This window comes from Protomyctophum bolini (genome assembly GCF_963924005.1).
Source record: "Protomyctophum bolini genome assembly, chromosome: 20".
Taxonomy (NCBI): domain Eukaryota; kingdom Metazoa; phylum Chordata; class Actinopteri; order Myctophiformes; family Myctophidae; genus Protomyctophum; species Protomyctophum bolini.
Genome location: NC_137881.1, coordinates 8293036 through 8315814, shown reverse-complemented (window position 1 = coordinate 8315814; position 22779 = coordinate 8293036). Strand labels below are relative to the sequence as shown.

Sequence of the window (22779 nt, the reverse complement as noted above, 5' to 3'; positions counted from 1 at the left end):
TGTGCTTTTACTCCACTACTTTAGTGACTAGTTACTTTCTAGATTTTGATTATTATTACAAAACATACATTGACCACTATGTGAGCTTGTAGATCTGCTATTTTCAAAAGATTTGTATACGTTTGAAATTCTGAATAATGAGTACTTTTACTTTTCATACTTTAATTACATTTTAATGTCAATACTTTTGTACTTTTACTCAAGTACATTTTGAATTCCGGACTTTTACTTTACTACAGAGTATTTCTATATTGAAGTAGTGGTACCTTTACTTAAGTAAAACACTTGAGTACTTAATCCACCACTGCTGAAAATGTTGATACGGTATGCAACGTATTTGTGGTAAAAAGAAAAGAAAAAAACAATCAATGTATCTGTCGTTTGCAGAAATGTACAGTGCCAAATTGTCCATCTGTACTGTGTTATAGAAGTACAGTTTTATACAGTACAATATTTTGAAAATAGTAGGTCTACAAGCTCACATGCGTTGCATCGCGACACATTGTGAGCTATTCTCAAATGGCCGAAATGTACGTATACATGTTCAGGGCTGAAGTTTGAAATAATCCAAACCTACAAAGTAACTATAGTAACTAAAAGTTTTCAAAGAATCGTAGTGGACTCAAGTGAAACTAAAGTATTGAGAAAAGTATTGTACATACCAAGTACATACTGGAGTAAATGTACTTGGTTAATTTCCACCACTGGCGCCCTCAATCCTAATCCACCCTGAACTGGAGGCTGCCATGTCCCGGCCCTGACAGACGGAGGGGTAAACAGTGCTAACGCGCCGTGATGAGCAATCTTTTGCCCGAGCCAATTGGAGAAATGTTGGTCGGGGGGGAGGGGAGGTGGGGGTCTGGGGGGGGGGTCAGGGCGTTCCGTACGTCGCCCAGACAGAGGGAGCGAGCGCCTGGGCTCGGTCTCGTTGTTGTTCTTCTGTAATGATTCCTCGAATGCACACCGTGCAGCCTCGTGAGCGAGCACGCTGAGTGAGACCACAGCCTTGTGAGCGAGCACGCTGAGTGAGACCACAGCCTTGTGAGCGAGCACGCTGAGTGAGACCATGCAGCCTTGTGAGCGAGCACGCTGAGTGAGACCACGCGTCCCGGCACCAAGGTTACAATTGTTTGGGAATTTTCAATTCAGTTTATAGTTTTTAGTTCGTTTTGATTTTAACTAATTCAGTTAGTTTTAATTTGTTTTCATCCACAAACAACTGCTATAATTAAACTAAAACTAACTTAGTTTTGTAAGCACACAATACTGTTCCAGTAACGGCGGGGCTCCACCGGGCGCAACGCAACGCGGGCAGTGGAGCCACCCTTTATTGATTAAAAAGGGAACATTCCCTGACGGTGACGGAGACGCGACGCTGACGCACCCGGGGGAGCCCCCGGTGTTAGTTTTCGTATACCGTATTATTTTTACTTAACTCTTTTTTTTTTCTTTCAATTAACTAAAATGATTATTAGTTTTCGTTAATTTGTTAGTTTTAGTTAACTATAACGATATGAAGAGTGGGTAGAGAGGCCATCTGGGAATCAGAAGGTCAGAAGGTCATGGAGCCTGAGGCTTCATGGACCCTGAGGCGTCGTCCCAAACCATGCACAGATTGTGCAAGGCAGAGTAATGTAGTAAGAGAGTGGCGACACTAGCGTTGACTCCCATTGTAACAATGGAATGTGGAAGTGCTCATTCTATCTCAATGGGATAGTTCCAGCCATAGGATTTAGCTCGCTCGGTGGTGCCTCACGTGGCTCAAGTTTGCTTGAAATTATACTTTTATCGACCAAAAGAAACTGTCCGAGGTTGTTTTAGGCGAGAGGCACTTCTGCGTTGGCCACAGAAGCAGTTGTTGTAGGCAAGGGGCATGGTTATAACCGTGTAGGATTTAGAATGTCGCGTTCCTGAGCACGACAGCGAGCACTCGTCTGTGCAAGCCATCTGCTGGGTGAATGCAGTTCTCCGTTGGGAACTTGGGATGACACAATTATTTTACTATTTCTTTTAACAACTTAAACCCTACATACTCCATTGACCGGAGTCCCCCAGGGGTCCATACTTTCCCCTCCACAGTGCGCAAACCGTTTGCCTATAATGACATCCCCAGAAGTGGAACGCGGAGGGTTTGTTCGTGTGGTTTAAGAAAAACAGCGGTGTAGCTCAGCCATAATTAGGCCATATAACACGGGTAGTATTAGCCATTTGCAACAGTAAACGTTGGCTTTTGTGGGCTTTACGATCCCCCCAGCAACATAAAATAAAGAGGGTTTCTAATAATGTGTACTCGCTGGCTCCCTTCCGAAGCAAAGTCACGGCCGTGTCAAAAAGAGACGCTTCAAGCTTTAATACTAGATTACAGCCGCCGTCCCCCCCGAGGCGGCGTGTCCCTTTACGATGTTAATGTCGAAAGCTTGCTCTTCAGGGCACGGCCGGCGAGCAGAAACATGGCAGCGAGCAGTCTGCGGAGATGTTTGTTAAACTAGTGGGAGGGCAGAGTGCATTTCATCAGCCCTGAGTCACGATGCACTGCTTTACAGTGCAGCGTACCATCTAGTCTAATGAGGACATGATAATGGGTTCCAGTCAGCTGGACGTGTTCTCCTCTCCGAGGGGGACGGTTTGTTACTGCCCCTCCCCTCCGCTCCCCGCTGCAATGGTTGCTGTCGGGCAGAAACCTCGTACGGTATATCCTTATTTAAACTTTTCTTGTTTACTTTTGTTCCCCCATACATTAACCCATTAAGACCTGAGAACCCGATTCTACAAATGTCTTCTTGAATCCTATCTAAATGGTAAATGGTGCATTTATATAGCGCTTTACATAGATTGTGCATCAATTCACCCATTCACACATTCATACACCGATGGCGGCGGAAAACATGCAAGGCACATCAGGAGCAATTTGGGGTGTCTTGCTCAAGGACACTAACACTAACTCTGGGAGAGCCCGGGTTCGAACAGGCGACCTTGCAGTTGCCAAACCCATGTTTCTATATTCGGTGCATGGTGCTCAAACATTTTCATTTTAAGAACCCATAGAATTATGTGTATTTGTGTACACCGAACCCCAGAAGCAAATATTTGAGTTAAAAACAATCTCTGTGTGCAAATGTGTTATTTTTCCAGTAGTTCAACGTTTAAAAATAATGGTTAAAGTGGTTAAAAGCGAAGGTGTAAATAGCCAACCTGCAGCTTGTTGCATCGCAACAGAGTATGGAGCTTGATACACTGTACAGCAAACACTGATATTTAATTTTAGCTACCGGTTTTTATGAAACAATTTGACTTGAAGGTGAGAGTGAAAGTGTGTCTGTTGGTTTATATACTGTGTATAGTGCATATAATGATTATTGAGAAGACAAAGAAAAGTTTTAACAAGATAATAACTCCATTGGATCCACTGGGACATACATGTACAGTAGGTTATTTTGGAAACAAAAGTTTCAGGAGGTTTCCACCAGCCAGTGAGTGACGACATGTCATGTTGCTCTATCCTCTCCTTCACTCTTGCACACTCTCTCCTCCCTCTCTAAAGCCACAGCCCTAAAATAACACCCTGATCAGTCCCTCCGCAAACTCGCGGTCTTGCGATCACACTCATTTGACGCACCTTCGACCGATAGCCACCCCCCCCCCCCCCCTCTAGCTGCCGCCTGCCACAAAAACGTTAAGCGCTTGCAATATGACCCGCCAGGGCCTTAACCCATTTTCAGATTCTAAAAATGTCTGTTTGAAAATGACAGTTTTCTGAAAAAGCTATGTTTCTATGTCAGTCGTTCTTTGATTTTTTTCAAAAATAGCTAAAGCATAACATAATGACAACACCAAAAGGGGTTTCCGCCCAGACTGACAGACAGATTTTTGTATTGCAGTATTGATACATTTACTTAAATAAAAATAAAAATAAATCCACCACTGCTGATAACTGTTTTACACAACGCAGGCGCTGCAGTACTCTCAGCCACCCGCCGCTTTAAAAACCAAAGCACGATTGTGCCGTGCGCCTCGCCGACGGCAGGCCGCGTGTCAACCCCTATAGAAGTTCTTCAAGACGCTTCGTCGCCGCCGGTGCTTCAGGGAATAAACTCTAATTACAGCTGCGGTCCAAACTATATAGCGGGCGAGAAGAAATTGCGAGGAAAAACAAGACCTTTCGATCATTTGTCTTGCCCCCTTCCTCTTTATCCTCGGCCCCCGGGTTCCCGCTCGCACACACGCAACAGGGCTCTCGATATCTCACCTGTGGCCCCTCGCGGTGCAGCCCTGTCACTGTGAGTGGCCCTCGACGCGGGATAAAGTACCTGTCACCGCCGCATCATATCGGCGGCGAAGCGACTTGAGGCGCTGAGGTCGCAGTGGCGTCGCTCCTTAAATTATTAATTTGCTGCTTCCCAACCATCGCATCGCTTTGTTCGCCGGCGAGGGGCATGATCCGCCGAGCCCTTCCTACTCCTCCTCCTCTTCTTCGCCGAGGCACATTGGGGGGGGGGGAGGGGACTTGATTTGAGTCGGTGTGTCTTTTTATATTATCTTACTGTTATGCGTGGTGCAAACATTATGACAGCTTCACTGATGAACGTTCAGTTTCCCATGGACCTTTTTCCCCCTTTTTTGAGCTGCCAAACAGACACACAAAGCAAGCAAATATATGATATACATACAAAATAATCAAACAATATATAATCAATGATTCCTAATAAGTAGAGGGCACAAAAAGAGTCGTTATACCGACTCTTTTTCTGTAACAGAAACAAAACTCTTCCATCAATTTGTGTCGCAGTGTTGATTTTAACAGCTAATTTGTTTTTAGTTTTAGTCAGTCTTTTGAGTAAAATTTCATTTGGTTTTAGTCATTATTTCAGTCATCTACAGTATAATGCTTTAGTAGTCTAGTTTTAGTCGACTAAATAATCTACAGTTGATTTTGTCGACTAAAAAGAATGTATTTTTGGCAGGCCTTGATTAGCGTCATAGTGGCAGATGCAACCAAGCATACAATGACTTGTCTTTTAGTTCTTCTGGATCTCTTCTCCACTATAGTCCCTCTCTAACATTATCAATTAGTTGACTAAATTGTTAGTTTGTGTCATCATAGCTTAGTTTTTTGTTTAGTTCTCGTCAGTGGATAAAAAGGTATTCGACGGACATCTTTCGCCATAGTTTCAATCAACACTGCTGTGTCGTCCCCTTAATCCTTCTCTCTCTCCCCCTCTAGGAGGCGCTGTCGGCGCTGGGCCTGAGCGACGCCTGGGACCAGAAGACGGCGGACTTCTCGGGGGTGTCGTCGTCGAAACGAGCCAACGAGCTCCACCTGGAGGCGGTCCTCCACTGGGCCTCCCTGGAGCTGGCGCCCGGCGCCGCCACGGGAGCGGGCGGTCTGGAGGACGAGAGCGTGGACCAGAGGCCCAAGATGTTCTACGCCGACCACCCCTTCATCGCCCTGGTGCGGGACAACGCCAGCGGGGCCCTGCTGCTCATGGGGGCCCTGGACCACGCAGAGGGAGAGGCCCTCCACGACGAGCTGTAGGAGCCAGGAGGGCCCCCCATGCACAGGCTCTTTGGTCCCAGGCTAAGGGCCTCATGCACGGGCCCTTTGGTCCCAGGAGAGCCCCCCATGCACAGGCTCTTTGGTCCCAGGCTAAGGGCCTCATGCACGGGCTCTTTGGTCCCAGGCTAAGGGCCTCATGCACGGGCTCTTTGGTCCCAGGCTAAGGGCCTCATGCACGGGCTCTTTGGTCCCAGGCTAAGGGCCTCATGCACGGGCTCTTTGGTCCCAGGCTAAGGGCCTCATGCACGGGCCCTTTGGTCCCAGGAGAGCCCCCCATGCACGGGCTCTTTGGTCCCAGGCTATGGATTTGCTGTGGATTTGTTTAACTAGTGCCGTGCGCACGTGCACCGATTGAAATAACCTCTTTAATGTAGGCCTAACTCACAATAACTAACTCACAATATACTGTATATACCCACTGGGTCCTCCTGGCTCCTACAGCTCATCGTGGAGTATTCGTTTAATTTTCAATTGTTTTCTTAAAACCAACAAGTGTATACAGGGTATCTGCACATTTCTGAAGTTACAATTGAATGACTTTTAAGACCTTTTTTAATACTGCCCAAACGGTATCAGCCAGATCATGGGAGCCTATCCCCGTTTCGCAATGCGCCACACCACCCATCCTCTCCCAGTACCGCACGACTAGTAAGTACTATATTACATAAAATAGAGTAACATGTGGGTATGCTTTCCCCACCACTGCCGTTGGCTGCCTCATAGCGTTGTACAGTACAACTTGTACTCAAGTAGCAGAGACAGTGTTGGTGCGCAGGCAGGCCGCATGGGGACAGCGTGACGACCATGACACCACCATGTCGGCGTGTCGATACGTGACACCCTGTCGTGCCACGCTCACCGCTCTACTGACACTGCATGGCTTCTTCTGCACGCACGGCACGCACAGACACACACACACATACACGCACGCACGCGCACAGATATTGTATATAAGGCTAAAGGCACTAACGTACTTGACAGACTGTACATAGATACTGGCGATGCTAACATCGGGTGGCGTGGCATTGACGAGGGACACAGCCTACGTCTGTTTCACTTCTCTTTCTCTCCCGAATGTACGCACGCACGTACTGTACGCACGCACACACACACATATAGGAAGAGTGGGTACTGGCGAGCAAGTCAACACTGAACACACTGTCAAACAAGAGTGCACTATAGAACGGTATCTTGCTGACAAACAGAGTCTGACAACATTTGAACAGCAAGCGGGCAAGGCATCTACTGTAAAAACCAGCACAATGTGTCCTATCAGAATAACAACAAGACGTGTGCGCGTGTGTGTGTGTGTGTTTGCGTGTGTGTGTGTTTGCGTGTGTGTGTGTTTGCATGCGCGCATGCGTGCGTGCGTGTTAGGGGTGCAGCCAAAAGTTAATCGAACTATACATACATTTAATCGATAAAAAAATCAATTGGAAATTGTGTTACTAATACTTTGATATATATTCTTAAAAAAATGATTTACATAAAACCCCACGCTTCTCAATTATTTACTTACTCAAAGAAGTATAATCAATAGAATAATCACTGCGAAAACAATCGATTCTTGCAGCCCTAGTGTGTGCGTGTGCGCGTGCGTGCGTGCGTGCACATGACATACAGCAGGTGACGGTCTGGCAGATCAAGGCCGGGTGCCTGGCTGGCCTCTGGTCATCCAGTTGAGCTGGCGTGCGGGGGTCCTCGATAGAGGAGGGGTCCCCCAGGGGCCTCTGGTCATCCAGTTGAGCTGGCGTGCGGGGGTCCTCGATAGAGGAGGCGTCCCCCAGGGCCTCTGGTCATCCAGTTGAGCTGGCGTGCGGGGGTCCTCGATAGAGGAGGGGTCCCCCAGGGCCTCTGGTCATCCAGTTGAGCTGGCGTGCGGGGGTCCTCGATAGAGGAGGCGTCCCCCAGGGGCCTCTGGTCATCCAGTTGAGCCGGCGTGCAGGGGTCCTCGATAGAGGAGGCGTCCCCCAGGGGCCTCTGGTCATCCAGTTGAGCCGGCGTGCAGGGGTCCTCGATAGAGGAGGGGTCCCCCAGGGGCCTCTGGTCATCCAGTTGAGCCGGCGTGCAGGGGTCCTCGATAGAGGAGGCGTCCCCCAGGGGCCTCTGGTCATCCAGTTGAGCCGGCGTGCGGGGGTCCTCGATAGAGGAGGGGTCCCCCCAGGGGCCTCTGGTCATCCAGTTGAGCCGGCGTGCAGGGGGTCCTCGATAGAGGAGGCGTCCCCCAGGGCCTCTGGTCATCCAGTTGAGACGGCGTGCGGGGGTCCTCGATAGAGGAGGGGTCCCCCAGGGCCGTGTCTGACTGATCGCTGAGCCGAGTGCTTATTGATGGCCCTGTTTAATGCTAATAGGTGTAATGAGTCAGTATGCCTGTCAGCCACACAGAGGGGACGGGGGGAACCTTTTAATCTCTTAATACCGCCAGGGATCAATGAGGTTCCTGGCCCGTGCGCCCCGGGAGGAGGATGGGGGGGGGGGGGGGGGCTGCTTGCCATTGTCACGCTGCCTGTCATTCACACGCCACCTCACCTTGACTTAGTGGTTTACAGAGACGAGACGTTGCTATATCGCCACATGGTGACACTAGAATAGGTTGTTATGACATGGAGTCATTTAACCCGATGGTTCCCACACGTTTTAGCTCAATACCCAAATGGGACAATAGACATATATTGCCCCGGGACCCACACACGCTGTGTTGTGAGCTTGTATATCTGCTATTTTCACTACTTCTTAAACATTTGTTTTCTAATTTCTTAGGTTTTTTTGTTAATTTCTTCATGAAATTACTGAAAAATAATATTTGTTGAATTTTGTTTTTAATTCATGGATTCTTTCCCTTTTTGGGAATGTTCCCCTAGAACTGCAGACTCACTCCCAATCTTCCGTCATAAACTCTGGAAACTCACCTCTTCAGACCGAAGCACTTGCCGTAGCACTTGCCCTAGCTTCGACGACCTTGGATGCTTATGCAAAGGCTAAAATATGTAATTTAGATAGCATGTTATTGCGACTGTAGGTCGCAGATTACTATGAAAACCTGCAAAACCTGTCATTCGTGTCCGTCCATCACGCCTCGTGACACGCTCCATATATGGCCATCTCTTCCGATGGTTCTCCTCAAACTCTCTCCGCTCCTTTTCCTGCTTCAGCTTCAGAAAGTATTTGGCAGCCCTGACTTCCTCGAAGCAGTACTCCGAGCCCTCGCAAACCAGGCTGTCTTTGTCGTACCTCGACAGCTCATCCGACCTAGTCACAGACGACTTTACACCGACGTTCTCTGAACGTGATATCAGTTGGACTGATGTTACTGGAGGTGGTGGGAACGGACAGTCACTGTAGCCCTTGCTTGATGCAACATTCTGGTTGAGGACCTGGGAATCGGGATTCCGTGCACGGCCTGACACTCCTGGTTGGACTCTGGCGGTTCTCATTTCAAACTTCCTGAATTCATGGAGGACAGCATCAGCGGGCTGTGCCTGGCTCTCCATGGCTCCCTGGTAGACAGAGGCAGCCTTTTCGGGCTTCCCCTGCCGCTCTTCCTGCTGGGCCCAGGCTATATAGAAGGCTGCAGTCCTAGTCCCAATACCCTTACCGTGGACATAGCTGAACACAGAAGTGGGATCTTCATAGTAACTTGCCAATCGAATGCAGTAGCCCACATCTGATGTCATCTGACTATCTTTTAACATCGTGAAATCTTTTCACAATTCTGTCAAACACATCTTGCATCCCTGCAGAAGCTCTGCAGAGACCCACTGTTAAAATCACTGTTGATCTGGCATCCTATAGCATCCTATAGTGTTTATAGTTTCAATGCGTTAGACGCTGTTAGACGGACGACAGGTTCTTATGATCCTATAGATTACTATTTTCCTATACATTTCATGTATTAGCTTGTGTTGTTCTTGCTTATTGTAAGTCGCTCTTGGGTCGAGCTAAATGTCAAAATGTGTTAATAACATTTTATTCATTAAATAACTACATTTGAATATTGTCTTGGAAGTAATTAAATGATGAGCACAATGATTTGACCTGGATAAGTACCCTCTTTTTCCCCCCCAAAGAAACTCGATCAATGAGTCACCCCTTCCTGCACTTTTAATATGCAGCGGTGGTGCATTACTGCAGTTACAACTCTCTCCCGTCTTGACAGCGCTGATATAGGCGCCGGGCTCACACAGGGCAATTTCTTACTTCCACCCAGAACTAAATTGGCTGGCATTGGGCCTCGAGGGGCTGAGGAAGTAGATTTAGAGCTGTGATCCAGCGCTGCTTATTGAATTTTGACTGGCAGCAAAATGGCAAGGCTCGCCGGGGCGTGAAAGTTTCCTTGCACTGACACACACCATCCGACAACTTCCCCTGAAACTAACTTCCCAAAGGCTACGTATACCAAACAAGCTCTGTGTGTGTGTGTGTGTGTGTGTGTGTGTGTGTGTGTGTGTGTGTGTGTGTCTTCCTCTTTCACAGATGAATTATTGAGAAATAAAAGGAAAGAAATGGAACAGAAATGGAAAAGAAAAAAGTGTGCTGCCATTCATCTTAAAAAAAGAGAATAAGTGTCTTTGCGTCTGGCTGTGATGTTTTATTGAAACATCGGAGACTTTCTCCAGTGTGATTCCAAAGGGTGCTTTAGTGCTCTGTGCTCACGTACACACACACACACACACACACACACACACACACACACACACACACACACAATTACGTCTGGAGCAGAAAGAGGAAAAAGATGTACTGTATTTTCTCGGCTGGTGTAAAAGTGTAAAATGTGTGTGTCACAGTACATCTGTCCCGTTGAGGGGGATTTATGCTCTGTTGACGGTTGCGGTCCGGTGTCGTCCACCAGAAACAGCAGATCTACAAGCTCACAATAGCAGTCACGGCGTGATGCGTTGTGAGCTTGTAGATCTGCTGTTTTCGGGTGCACTGCGCCGAACCGTAACTAAGGCACAAACCCCGAGGCGTTGTGGTTCTTTTGTAATGTGGTGCCTAGAGACGAGCGGCTGGGCCGGCTAATGCACAACATTCCTCCAGTCTGTTACGGTAAAGAACCCATGCTGTATTGCTGCCTCCTCATTGCTAATTCAGTCCTCTTTCATTCGGTCTACTTGGCGACTGCGAGCGCACGCACGCGGTGTTGGCTCATGTGTGCCTGTGTGCAAACACGCATAAAATGGGAGTGCACAGTATGTGTGTGTGTCTGAGTAGTACTAAAAGACATATTTTTCAGTTGAGAATGTGTCGTTTTCTTTTGTTGTCGAAGTATAAATGGCCTGCCACCACCACCACCACCATCTTCGGCAGCTTGCACTTTAGCAAGCCTCCATGGTGCAATGTCATGCGGGCCAGTGCTGTAGAGTTGTGTGGGGTCATTTGGGGGGCCAGTGCTGTAGAGTTGTGTGGGGTCATTTGGGGGTCCGGCTGTGGCTTTAGTGCAGTAGTTCTCAAACTTTTTTTTGTGCCAACTAAGGACCCCCAAATTGATATGTTTGGCCACAGACCCCCATCTGAAAATGTTTTGTGCTAGGGACCCCCCACGAGAGAAATCTATGAAAAAAATAAATCAAAATTATTCAATCATTACACATTGTGAGCTTGTAGATCTGCTATTTTCAAAACATTATTTGAAAACTTGAAATAGGACATTCTGTATAATGAGTACTTTTTCTTTTGGTACTGTACGTTATGTACATTTTAATTCCACACTTTTACTTGTAACAGAGTACTTGCAGTACAGTATATATTGCAGTATAGAGGGTATATGCGCCACGTGACATCATCATCATCAGACCCCCTATAGGCAGAGCAGGCCGTTGCCTAGGGCGCCATGAGGGGAGGGGGGTGCACCCACCAAGGATGCATATTAGGACAAACCCTGCCTAGGGCTCCAAATCGCTCACGGCCAGCACTGATCATCATCATCACACCCAGAAGTTATGCCTTCTGGCTTTGACATGGCCCTGGACATCCAAACAGAAAAGTCCTATCTGATCACACTCTATTGATACTTCTTACCTAAAATGTGAGTGCTTATACTCCAGCACTGACTATAGAGTGATGATGTACAGTTGTGCAGGGGGCTATAGGAGAGGTAAAACGCCTCGCAGCCCCATGGAGGAGGAGGCTTGATAACGGCTCTGGGGGTGTGTGGCTGTGAGCACATCAATCTACCTCCAGATTACCACTCTCCTGTGCCTCCCTGCTGACTCACCTTCACATTCTATTCAGCTCAACACACGCACACACACACACACGCACGCATGTAGCCCACATTTAGTGGAGGATACTAGTATATGCAATGATGTAACGTAGTGCAATGCGATGTAATGTTTCTGTCAGTCAGGTGATGGTTTTGAACACTTCATCATCATCATCATCATCGTTCGAGTACACTCGAGATCTGTGACACAATAAGCTGCTTCGACTGGTGGTCTAGTTCATTTCATTCCCACAGTCAGTCCTGTCTGTGTCCCTATACTCGGAACATCTGGAAATGTGAGTGGTCTTGTTCCTCTTGATGGGCATTCATACTCCAGTTTTAGGAGATAAATAAGGTGACCTATACCGCAGTCATCGTGAAAACGACATGACGTCACTCCGCGGTGATAAGCTCATATAAGCTCACAACGTAACCCCATGCACCCAAATATTTCTCTGTGTCTGATTTGTAGCCTGCAGTTTAATACCAAGTGGCTGGTCCTGGTTGTGTGGATGCAATTTTCTCTCTTGATTGAAATTCCAAAATGGAATTCTGTAAGCTGGTGATTTAATGGTGGCTGGTGTTACATTTGCATTGTCCATATAATCCCTGCTCAAGTCCTCTTCAGATGCTGAACTCAATTTTAATTGTATACAGTAATATACTATACGTTATGGGAAGCAAAAAAATGGATACCAAACCCTGCAACTTGTAATATCCAAACAAGAATACAGTGAGTATATAGGCCTATAGGACTGAATTAGAAGTAATTACCACTACTACTGATTGGAAAGTATGCAAATTATGTAGACAACACACAATGTAGAAAATACAAACTACTGTAACACAAAAGATTCAAACCTGGACTATATCCTTATTCATGTGAAATGAGCCACAATGTCTCAATGACACTTTACACTATGTTTGAATCCGATGACCCTGATGCATACCACGCCACCTTTACTCTCTTTCTGTTCACTGTCTCCATCGAAAAGAAAGAAACAAAGGACCCGGGTTCCCCATTCCACAGGCACGTACTGTACGACTAAAGAGCCTTGGCCCAATGGGCGAGTAGTAGCAACGCAGCCTACAGTTGTCCCCTAACCTGGAAGCGCGTCCACGCGCGCCAGCCAGGAGCTCGGCTCGACTGACAGGGGGGACCGCCAGCCCAGGGGGGAGACTGACGGAACATGCATGCAGAGGTTACCCATACATACACACCGCTGCCACCAATGTAGCCTCTGCCGGGAGGCGAACCCGGGTTCCCCATTCCACAGGCCTGTATGTTACCAGTCGACTAAAGAGCCATGGCCCAATGGGCAAGTAGCAAGGCAGCACCGTATCGCTTACACTATGATACCGGTATGACGGTATGTGGTCTACAATTGAAGTTGTTATTTTGTTCATGTAAGGTCTTGATCTTGTGCTCTGCTCTGTGGGGTTTGTGATCTCAGATTGTGTATGTTAATTGCACAGGTAATCTGTAATATCACATGAGCAAATAAGCCACACTGCCAACATCATTACAATCTTACAGTGTTTGGCCAATACTTGGCCCACTTGCAATATCGTCACGGCCACACCAGTGGGCCCCAGCCCACAGGTTGGGAAGCGCTGATCCGAATGAAATGACTTGCACAGAGCAGCACTAAACCATTAAAATGACTGCTGATGACCGGCGCCACTAAATGAAGGTGTGCAACATTGCCTTCAGCTTCGGCTTCCGTGCGAACTCCTGCACAGAAAACAAAAACAAATAATTGCTTTGTTTTTAAGTGATGGATCCTATATCACCCGATCCCCAAGTATATTTATCCAGCCGGTCGTGCTGCCTGCTAGCCCCTCAAGTCTTAATGGCGGTTGGAGTTGAAGGCCAATTTTATTCAGGCTAAATCTTTTGAGGGAACCATGCACGCTGCGATTTAATTCTGTTTGCTGAATGTTATTGAGGGGTTATTGAGTTTCCTGCAGCATACTCTGTGGCCATAGGGCACAGCCTTGTTTGGCGATACGGGTAATAGAGTTGAACCATATTGTGAGTGCAGAGTGATGGCTTTGACACTATCACCAAGAGCAGAGGCAGAGCTTCACCCCTTTTGAAAAGAGCTTTTTTCTAAACATAATTTAAGGTCTAATCTGTTTTTAAATTGGAGATGATGGGAAAAAAATGGAAAAAAAAACATTGACCCTGAAAGCGCCCTCCTCCCTGCTGCCTCTTTGGGTTTCAAGCCCTTGAATAAGAGGAAGAAATGCAAGCGAGCAGCAGAAGAGTGACAGTACTTATCCTTTTACAGTTAAAAGACACAAGTGCCTCCGTTTCTCAAGGGGTCACCCAGCAGATAGAGCCTAAATGGAACAGGTGCACAGTGCATTTATATTTACAGTCTGGTGGTCTCGTTGAATGCCTTGAGATAGAGTTGAGCTTGAGATCGAGGCAGTCGTTATCGCCGCACTGTCGGGCAGAAACCTCTTATCTCCATATGTCACCTTTTTGCTTTTATCTTAATTTATTTTTCATTTCATGTTTTGCAAATTAACGCCCTACCTGACTTATCCTATTTAATGGGGGAAATTGTTTAATCTTATTCTCTGCAGCTGTTTGTTTTTGGTCTTGTTTGTTGTTTGACTCTGTTATTGTTACCATTCGAGTGCCATTATTATTATTATTATGTACGTACTGTATGTTATTGTTTTGTTTTGTTTGTTTTTCATTTTAAGTAATTGTATTGTCTGTATTATGTATTGTTTTGTTTGTTGTATTGTCTGTTTGTCAAAAAAAAATGCAATAAATATATTGTTAAAAAAAAAAAGGAGCAGATCCACATGCTCGAAACGACGCATTTCAAGCTTGTCGATCTGCTATACTTTTGCTATTTTTCCAATTTGAATCCTGAAAGGCTATACCGTTTTGGACAATGGAGGTCTTCACCCGACAGTGACGATGTGCTTGGCTACGTGGGGTGTACAAAAACGCCAGGTTTTTTTTTAACATGTGCAAGCACTTAAAAGGGAATGTCACTGCATCATGTTGACATTTAGAAAGGATAACAGGGAACTTATAACAACATGGGTGTAATTTTGTGAGATTGCGATGACGAACTTGTTTGAGCCGCAGCTTGTCTAAATACAAAAGTTATCTATAAAATGCCCGTCAGCCATAAATTAACCAAATTATTGTTTATATATAACACTTAAACGTTATCTTTAAAGCATTTTAGGAGCCCTGGGGTCCACGACGAGTAACGCAAATGTAAAACAATCGCCCACAGCTATAGCTACAGTATAGGCCTATAGTTTTGACCACCTAGCCTATTTGTATGACAGATAGCGAAAATAGCTAGTCTATAGGCTCATATTTGTGACCTTGTAGATTGGCTATTTCCACTCTTTTTGGGGTTTTGCCATGCCCAAAATAGGGATGGTTGAAAGTAGGAGAGGGCTGCAGCAGAGGACAATTAGGGGAATCTGCTGCAGGTATGCCAGCCTGTGTCAGTCTGAGTGGAGAGGAGAGACAGAGGATTAGCACAGACAATGATTGAATGACTGATTGTAAATGACAACACAAAAACTAAGGCACTGGTGTCGTACTTCTGGTTTACCGGAACGGGGTGCAACTCCCTGCAGTGCCCTGCTCAATTTGTTGTATTTACATGGTTCATTGGTCCATGGTCTCAGAGGTCATCGTTATAGTCTTCATCATTTTTGAGGATTTAAAAAAGGTGAAAATCGAGGAAAGTTGCGGAGGAATTGCGGAGTGTTGCGGAAAATTGCGGAAATTGAAAATTGCGGAAATTGGAAATTGCGGAAATTGGGGAAATTGCGGAAATTGGAATACTGAACATCCTCACCACAGTAAACACACTGTGTGTGTGTGTGTGTGTGTGTGTGTGTGGTGTGTAGTGTGTGTGTGTGTGTGTGTGTGTGTGTGTGTGTGTGGTGTGTAGTGTGTAGTGTGTGTGTGTGCGTGTGTGTGTGTGTGTGTGTGTGTGTGTGTGTGTGTGAGTGATGTCATGGCCACACGCAACAGTCAGGAGCCAGGGGTCATTATTTCTATAGTCAGTATTGATTTCCTTTTCTTTTTTCTTACACAACAATCTATTATAATGTTATTATTTTGATCATAAGACCCAATTACTGAAGGTAAAAGTCTCCCAGATTTTCTAAAATATTGTCTGGTTAAAGATAAGTTATTTCAGGGCTCTTTTGAACTGGTGAGGAGACACATTGAAAAATAAATAATGTAACCATGCAATTTTCTCAACAAGTTATTAATGCTTTTATCTACTAGGCTATTATTTATTTTAAATATATAATGTTATAGCAGGCTAAACATGTTCCACTCAATTCAAATTTATGTGACTTGAGGTATTCATTTAACCCTAGACCAATGGATATCTTTTGCAATATTTCACTACAGATGCATTTTGCTACAGCTCACGTGCCATGATCCTCCAAGAGGAGTCAGTGGATTAGTTTAGCACTGAATATTCAGCTATAAAACTTATGTTAAATAGGTCAAAGTAATTAAAATATATATTATTAGCTGAATGCCTCCTTCCAAGTGTAAGCGTGGGCAAACTAACTACCCCATGCATGCGCATGCGTCCGTTTCTATGGAGACGAGTCTACACACCGGGTGTTGTGCCAAGGCAATTAGCAGCAGCTTTGTAGTTTGTTTTTGTTTGTTGCGTGGTCAGACAACGCGGCAACGCCAGTTTAGAAAGTTATGGTTTTTACAACATTTTAACTTTAATATACTTTGACACGGACATTCTAACGTGTTTTAAAGTAACAGAAAACACCAGATAGCTTAGTTTTTCGTGGTTCACTTCACTTCTCAGTTGGCAGGACCGCAGTTTTTACCTGTCCTGAACTGATGACAACAGTAGCTGCTAGGCTAGCTAATATATTAGTTTTTAAAGTTACACCTGCTGCACTGCACGAAGACAATAAGGTACAGTACAGTCGTAGTCTGAAGTTATAACTTATAATGGGTGTTATTATCAAGGGACGAGAGAATGGTGTCATGTAGCCCCTCTCGGAACCCCCTGGGTCAGCCCGAACCGAACCGAACCGAACCGGTCTGGGTCTCAAAAATGTCAGAAACTTCAGTACCATTGGGTTCTGCTTGTAGGGCTAGGTGTCATGATGCATATATGAGAGGAGAATGGAAAACAACAACACTATTTGTTGTTTTCCATTTTGGCGGTCTTTGACATGAAAGCGTTTGGGAACCACTGGTCTCAAACTCTTTCATGTCAAAGACCGCCAAATTGACACTCATTAGCCCGCGGACCCCCATTAGAAAATATATGCCAGGGACCCCCATAATAAGACAAGAAGGACCCCCGGTTTGACATGCTTAGTCTACAGACCCCCATTTAATGGCATTTCTATCTATGGGACCCCAATTTATATTGTAAAATAAATGTTAATTTAACTGAGTGTACAAATGGAACCAAATGGACCCGTTTACAGACCCATAAGGGTCCATTTGTTGTTACTATCAACTTCCGCCGCTCGCATGAATGCAGACCAGCCTCTCCTCTTTAGCGTAAATAAAAAGAACGCTTTTGCTACTCACCAAAACAAAGGCGAGTTGTGTCATTAGAAAGCCTACTTTCCTTAGTGCAGGACGCACTCTGAGCCCCCCACCACACGTATAAACTGTATTTTTTGGCCAAAAGGTGATTTTGTTTCCACCGGAAAAAAAACATTTTTAGTTACTCCGCTGCGCCCTCTACTGATATTGGGGTTGAGTACTCTCCATCCCTGGCTATATCTGTTTTTGAAGTTACACATACAGTATAGCAGCACATTCACATTGCACGAAGGCAATAAGGTATTGACAAAAAACTGTCATATAGCCTGACATTATAATGTGAGTAATGCTGTGACGTGTGGGAGACTGGAGAACAGACAGACAGACTCTCACTATAAGCGGTTAGCAATAGCTCTTCTCTCTGTCTGTAAGTCCATTGTGTTTTCCAGCAGCAGGTAGTTAATCTGCCTCCAGCACACTGTCTCTCCTGCAGCCAATATTAATGTTATTGATCACTGTCAACTTAAACCTGCCGTGAGAAGTTGCCACACTGGCATTCCGTCTCTCCATTGCGAATGTTTCTTTTTTCATTACTCTTTCTCCTCCCTTCCCCTCCAACAATAACCTGTATTCTTTATTGCACACGGTCGTTAGAAAGTGACAACTTGGGGGGGAATCAAAGTTTCAATAAAGAAGTGGACCGCTGCTGTGGGCTTTGACAAGTGGCGTGGTGGTGGTGGTGGTTGTGGTGAAGCAGAACGCAAAGAAAGAACCGAGGGAGAGAGGGAGACGTATCAGTCCTACCAAGATAAATAGTTCATGAAGTTGTTGACTCCAGCATTTTATTACTTTTGTCTCTGAATTTTCCGCCTGCCTGCAGCTCCATTTGCCCACAAATTGTTCAGCACTCGGCCCATGGGGCGCCTGTCAATCGGGCCAGTTTAATATTGAACTCGGCTGGCCTTTTCCAAGGCGTGATGCGGAAGTCAATGAAGGCTGCGGGGCGGGCCAGGCCCGCAGCGCAGGGCCCTTTGACATAAGTCTGATTTATAGTACTTTCGGCCACCCGCAGATCTTCAAGCTCACAACGTGTTGCACCGTGAGGCATTGTGAGCTTGTATATCTGTTGTTTTTGGCAGGGACACAGTAGGCAAGCAGCGTGCTTCATTACATATTGTAGTCCACACAAGCCTGGACTTCAGTCAGATGCGTCCATTTCCCATGTTGCCCTGGTTTGTAGTTTGTTTGACATTATGGCAGAGTTTTTGGCTCACTGAAAGAAAATGACAAGTGGAATAGAAGTTTTTGAGCTATTTCGTCTTTATTTTGATTTATTTGGACACTGAGAGAGATTGGAAACGGGAGAGAGATTTGGGAAGTGACATGCAGCAAATCTGAGGCACACTGAATTGGACAAAATAGTTATATTATTTCTGTTGTTGAACTATCAGGTGAGCCAATGGGAGCCAAGAATGACACGCGTGCGAACACGCACACTTAATCATTTATTTATGTCCACATAAAAACACACACACACACACACACACACACACACACACACACTTTTTAACCATTTATTTATGTCCACACAAAGGATATGCATACAAGGACACAAATATTATAGGTGCATTAAAGTTACATCTGCAAAGTCATGACATGTGTTTTCAGGATACAACAGGCATGTCACTCAGAGTACTCTATGGGTATAAGTAACAGCGTCTCCGCCATTATATGACTGCTACCAATTATAGCAGTGTGCGCATGTGTTGCAACTTGCAAGTGCACGTAAACACAGCTGATGTGTTTGTGCATTTGCAATTATCACCACAGGTATATGCGGCGATGAGGTTTCTTTTGAAAATGCTACCGAGTCTATTTAGTGCTTAATGAAAGGATGTAGCCTCATAGCCAGGGCATTCATTCACACCACTTTAGTGTAGCTATGTTAAGTATAGCTTGTCTAGCTTGTGTGGTTGCTATGGTAACTGCAGTGTTGCCTTTTAACCCATTCTGACCTGAGATCAGATTCATACGAGGTTTCCACTGGACACACACTGGTCTGATTAACCCCATTCTGACCTGAGATCAGATTCTAAAAATGTCAGTCGTTCTTCGATTTTTCAAAAATAGCAGACCTACAAGCTCGTAGCGCGCCACTCGGTGGCGCGCTACGAGCTTGTAGATCTGCTATTTTTCAATAGCTAAAGCATAACATGATGCCAACACCAAAATGGGTGCCCGGTCAGAATGGGTTAATGCAATTGTGCATAATAGACTTGACATGTTCATGAGAATTGATTCTGTGATTTTCTGCTTTAACAAAATATGGGTTTTGCGGTTATGTGATTGAATCTAATTGCTTATTGTTTAAATAAAATTGCTATCCTATAGTATAGGCCTATTTCTCATGAATATGCGTGCTCATATTTTATGTTTGATTTATATTGTAATGTAATGTACAGCCTATGTACTTGGACTTTGTTGTGTCAAATTCGCTATGTTGTTATAGCTGAGGTGCAAAAGAAAGAGCTCTTTTGATGACTCAGTGAGAGCCAAGTCTCTCTCTCTCTCGCGCGTGTACGCACGTACGCACGCACGCACCTTTATCCTGCTGTCCCTATTTTGGGCACGGTCATGAAGATTGCTGACAAAAGAGACAGATCTACAAGATCACAACTCGCACCCTTTCACCCAGGCCTGTGCTCTTACACCTTTTTTATTCTGTGCTTGCCGATGCCATTACAGGACCCCCACCATGGCAGACGCTCGGCCACGTCCCCCGGGGAAGCCGCGGGGGTCAGCCGCCAGCAGCAGCAGCAGCAACACACGGCCACGTCCCCCTGGGAAGACGCGGGGGTCCGCCAGTCCCCCGGGGAAGACGCGGGGGCCCACCAGTCCCCCGGGGAAGACGCAGGGGTCCGCCAGTCCCCCTGGGAAGTCGCGGGGTTCCGCCAGTCCCCCTGGGAAGACACGGGGATCCTCCAGTCCCCCTGGGAAGACACGGGGGTCCGCCAGTCCCCCGGGGAAGACGCGGGGGTCCGCCAGTCCCCCTGGGAAGACGCGGGGGTCCGCCAGTCCCCCGGGGAAGACGCGGGGGTCCGCCAGTCCGCCGGGGAAGACGCGGGGGTCCGCCAGTAGCAGCAAGCCGCGGGGGTCCGCCGCCAGCAGCAGCAACAGCAGCGTCAAGTCCAAGAGGAGAGGCCCCAGAGCCAGCGTGACCCCCCCAGCTCCCCGCAGCCCTGCTGCCCCCCCACCAACCCCCAAGCCTGCTTCCCTCCCCGAAGAGGTCCTGGACACATCGCCCCCTGAAGGTACTGTATATAGCACACATACTATATCGTAGCTGCACCGACATAGTTGTTAGTTAGTTAGTTAGTCACACAAACTAAAGTTTTCAAATAAATGTAGTGGAGTAAAAGTGCAATATTTGGTTCCGAGATGTAAAAGCATTGGAAATTAAAGTACAAATACCTCCACCACTGTATGTACAGTACAGTATATATAGGCCATGTGTTGCCCATAAACACCCCCCCCCCACACACACACACACACACACACACACACACACACACACACACACACACACACACACACACACACACACACACACACACACACACACACAGCTTAATGTGATGAATACTTGCTTTGATATGGTCTCCAGGAAAGTATTGAAGTGACAAGCTATAGCATAATTATCCTGTAAATACTTTTCCAAAATACCCAATTATGCAATTACATGATTGCCTGTGCACATTATGACAAACAATTCTCCTGTTCTTTTCATCAGCTGTCTGTAATTTTTTTAAGTCTTGATTTATACAATAGCACAGCAGAGCTCAGCACAATTATATCAACCTTGAACCCCAAACTGCTGTCGAAAGTAATGATTGTGCTCAAAATAATCACAAAAAAGAGAGAGGCTACATTATTCTGACAATGCGAACCAGATGTATTTTTGAAAATTGGTGTCGCTGCGTCACTGCATTTCCAGAGGCTTTTCATAATGTTTTGTTGCCGTGTGTGTGTGGGTGTGGGTGTGTACTAGTATTACTATACTTAAGTTGTGAGGGCCAAATGTATCCACGAGTTGTCAGGACCATTATGGGTGGCAGTGGATCAGGGGTAGAGTGGCCGGTAGAACAGCCAGATGGGAACCAGAAGGTTCCCAGTTCAATGCCAAGCTCCCCCAGAGTTAGTGTTGAAGTGTCCTTGAGCAAGACACTGAACCCCTAATTCAGTGTGAGTAGAATTGAGTAGGTTGGTGCCCTGCATGGTTTCCTCCGCCATCAGTGAGTGTATGGGTGAATGCAATGCACATGTTGTTGTGTAAAAGCACTTTGGATAAAAGCGCTAAATTTGACCATTTACCATTTTCCTCGTCTTCAGAAGAAAAAGGGTGGTTGTTATGGCTGTTATTATGATCTACAAGCTCACGACACGTGTGTTTCGGCATGTAGCGTTATGAGATTTAACAGTATGGTATGGTATCAAACAAAATACAGTATACCACGGTATAAAATAATAATAATAATAAATAATAATAAAAATGTTTTGATTCTTTTTGGGGGATTTTCTTTTTTTGGTACTACGGACCGTAAAATTAACTATATTGTAGAGACCTTCTGTGAAGATCTAAAGTATGTTTGTACTGTCTCTATCTGTTGGTAAAAATTCTACAAATGAACAAAAAGTCGCAACGTGGCAGTTGCGCAGCATATGCACACATGCACACATTAAAACAAATCATGAAATACTGCAATCTCACAAATCTAATGGTATTAATGCCATGGCTGTTGATGGCGCGGTAATATGGTATACCTTTTCATGCCTACGTGTGTGAAATTGCTACTAAAAGTTTGATGTCCTAGTATAGTAATACTGTGTGTGTGTGTGTGTGTGTGTGTGTGTGTGCTCTTCCATCAGTCACAGAGGAGAGTAATTCAGAAGAAGAAGTGAATAATGGCTTTGCGCTGGTGGGAGAAGAACTGCACATCAGCCAACAGGTAAAGCCATCAAGCTGCTAATGGAGACTTTGTCAACGGTGAAAAATTGATTGTTAGCTTTTCCTCCCGAAACCACCGGTGGTGGCATTTTCATATGGGCCAACGGTAGGGTTACGCTAAATGAGCATTGCAGCTGGACGTGGAGTATACTGTAACAGCCCTCGGTTTTAAGCAGGAAGTCAGAGCGGCGCTGCCGTTTTTTTCTCTGCAACGTTCGAATGTTTAATTTATGATTTATGATTTATGATCTGCAAAGCTCGAAGCACGCCGTGGACGTGGAGCGTTTCTCAGCTTGTAGATCGGCAACTTTCGGCTTGTGATACCGTCACACAACCAAGTATAAAATATGCCATTCAACTTTCACTTTCACTTTAACCCATTTTGAGCTATTGAAAAATAGCAGATCTACAAACTCATAGCGCCACTGTGGCGCGCTACGAGCTTTTTTGAAAAATCGAAGAACGACTGACAC

General features: G+C 45.8%; 1 protein-coding gene across 1 annotated transcript in view; it reads left to right on the top strand.

The window, feature by feature from the left end:
- The window catches only part of serpinh2 (serine (or cysteine) peptidase inhibitor, clade H, member 2), a 38429-nt gene extending 27632 nt beyond the window's left edge, over positions 1-10797 (top strand). The window contains exons 7-8 of the mRNA XM_080792625.1: positions 5222-10381; positions 10460-10797. Coding sequence (XP_080648751.1) covers positions 5222-5533 — 312 coding nt within the window. The 3' untranslated portion in view covers positions 5534-10381; positions 10460-10797. The remainder of the gene's footprint in view (positions 1-5221; positions 10382-10459) is intronic.
- Positions 10798-22779: the final 11982 nt, after the last annotated feature.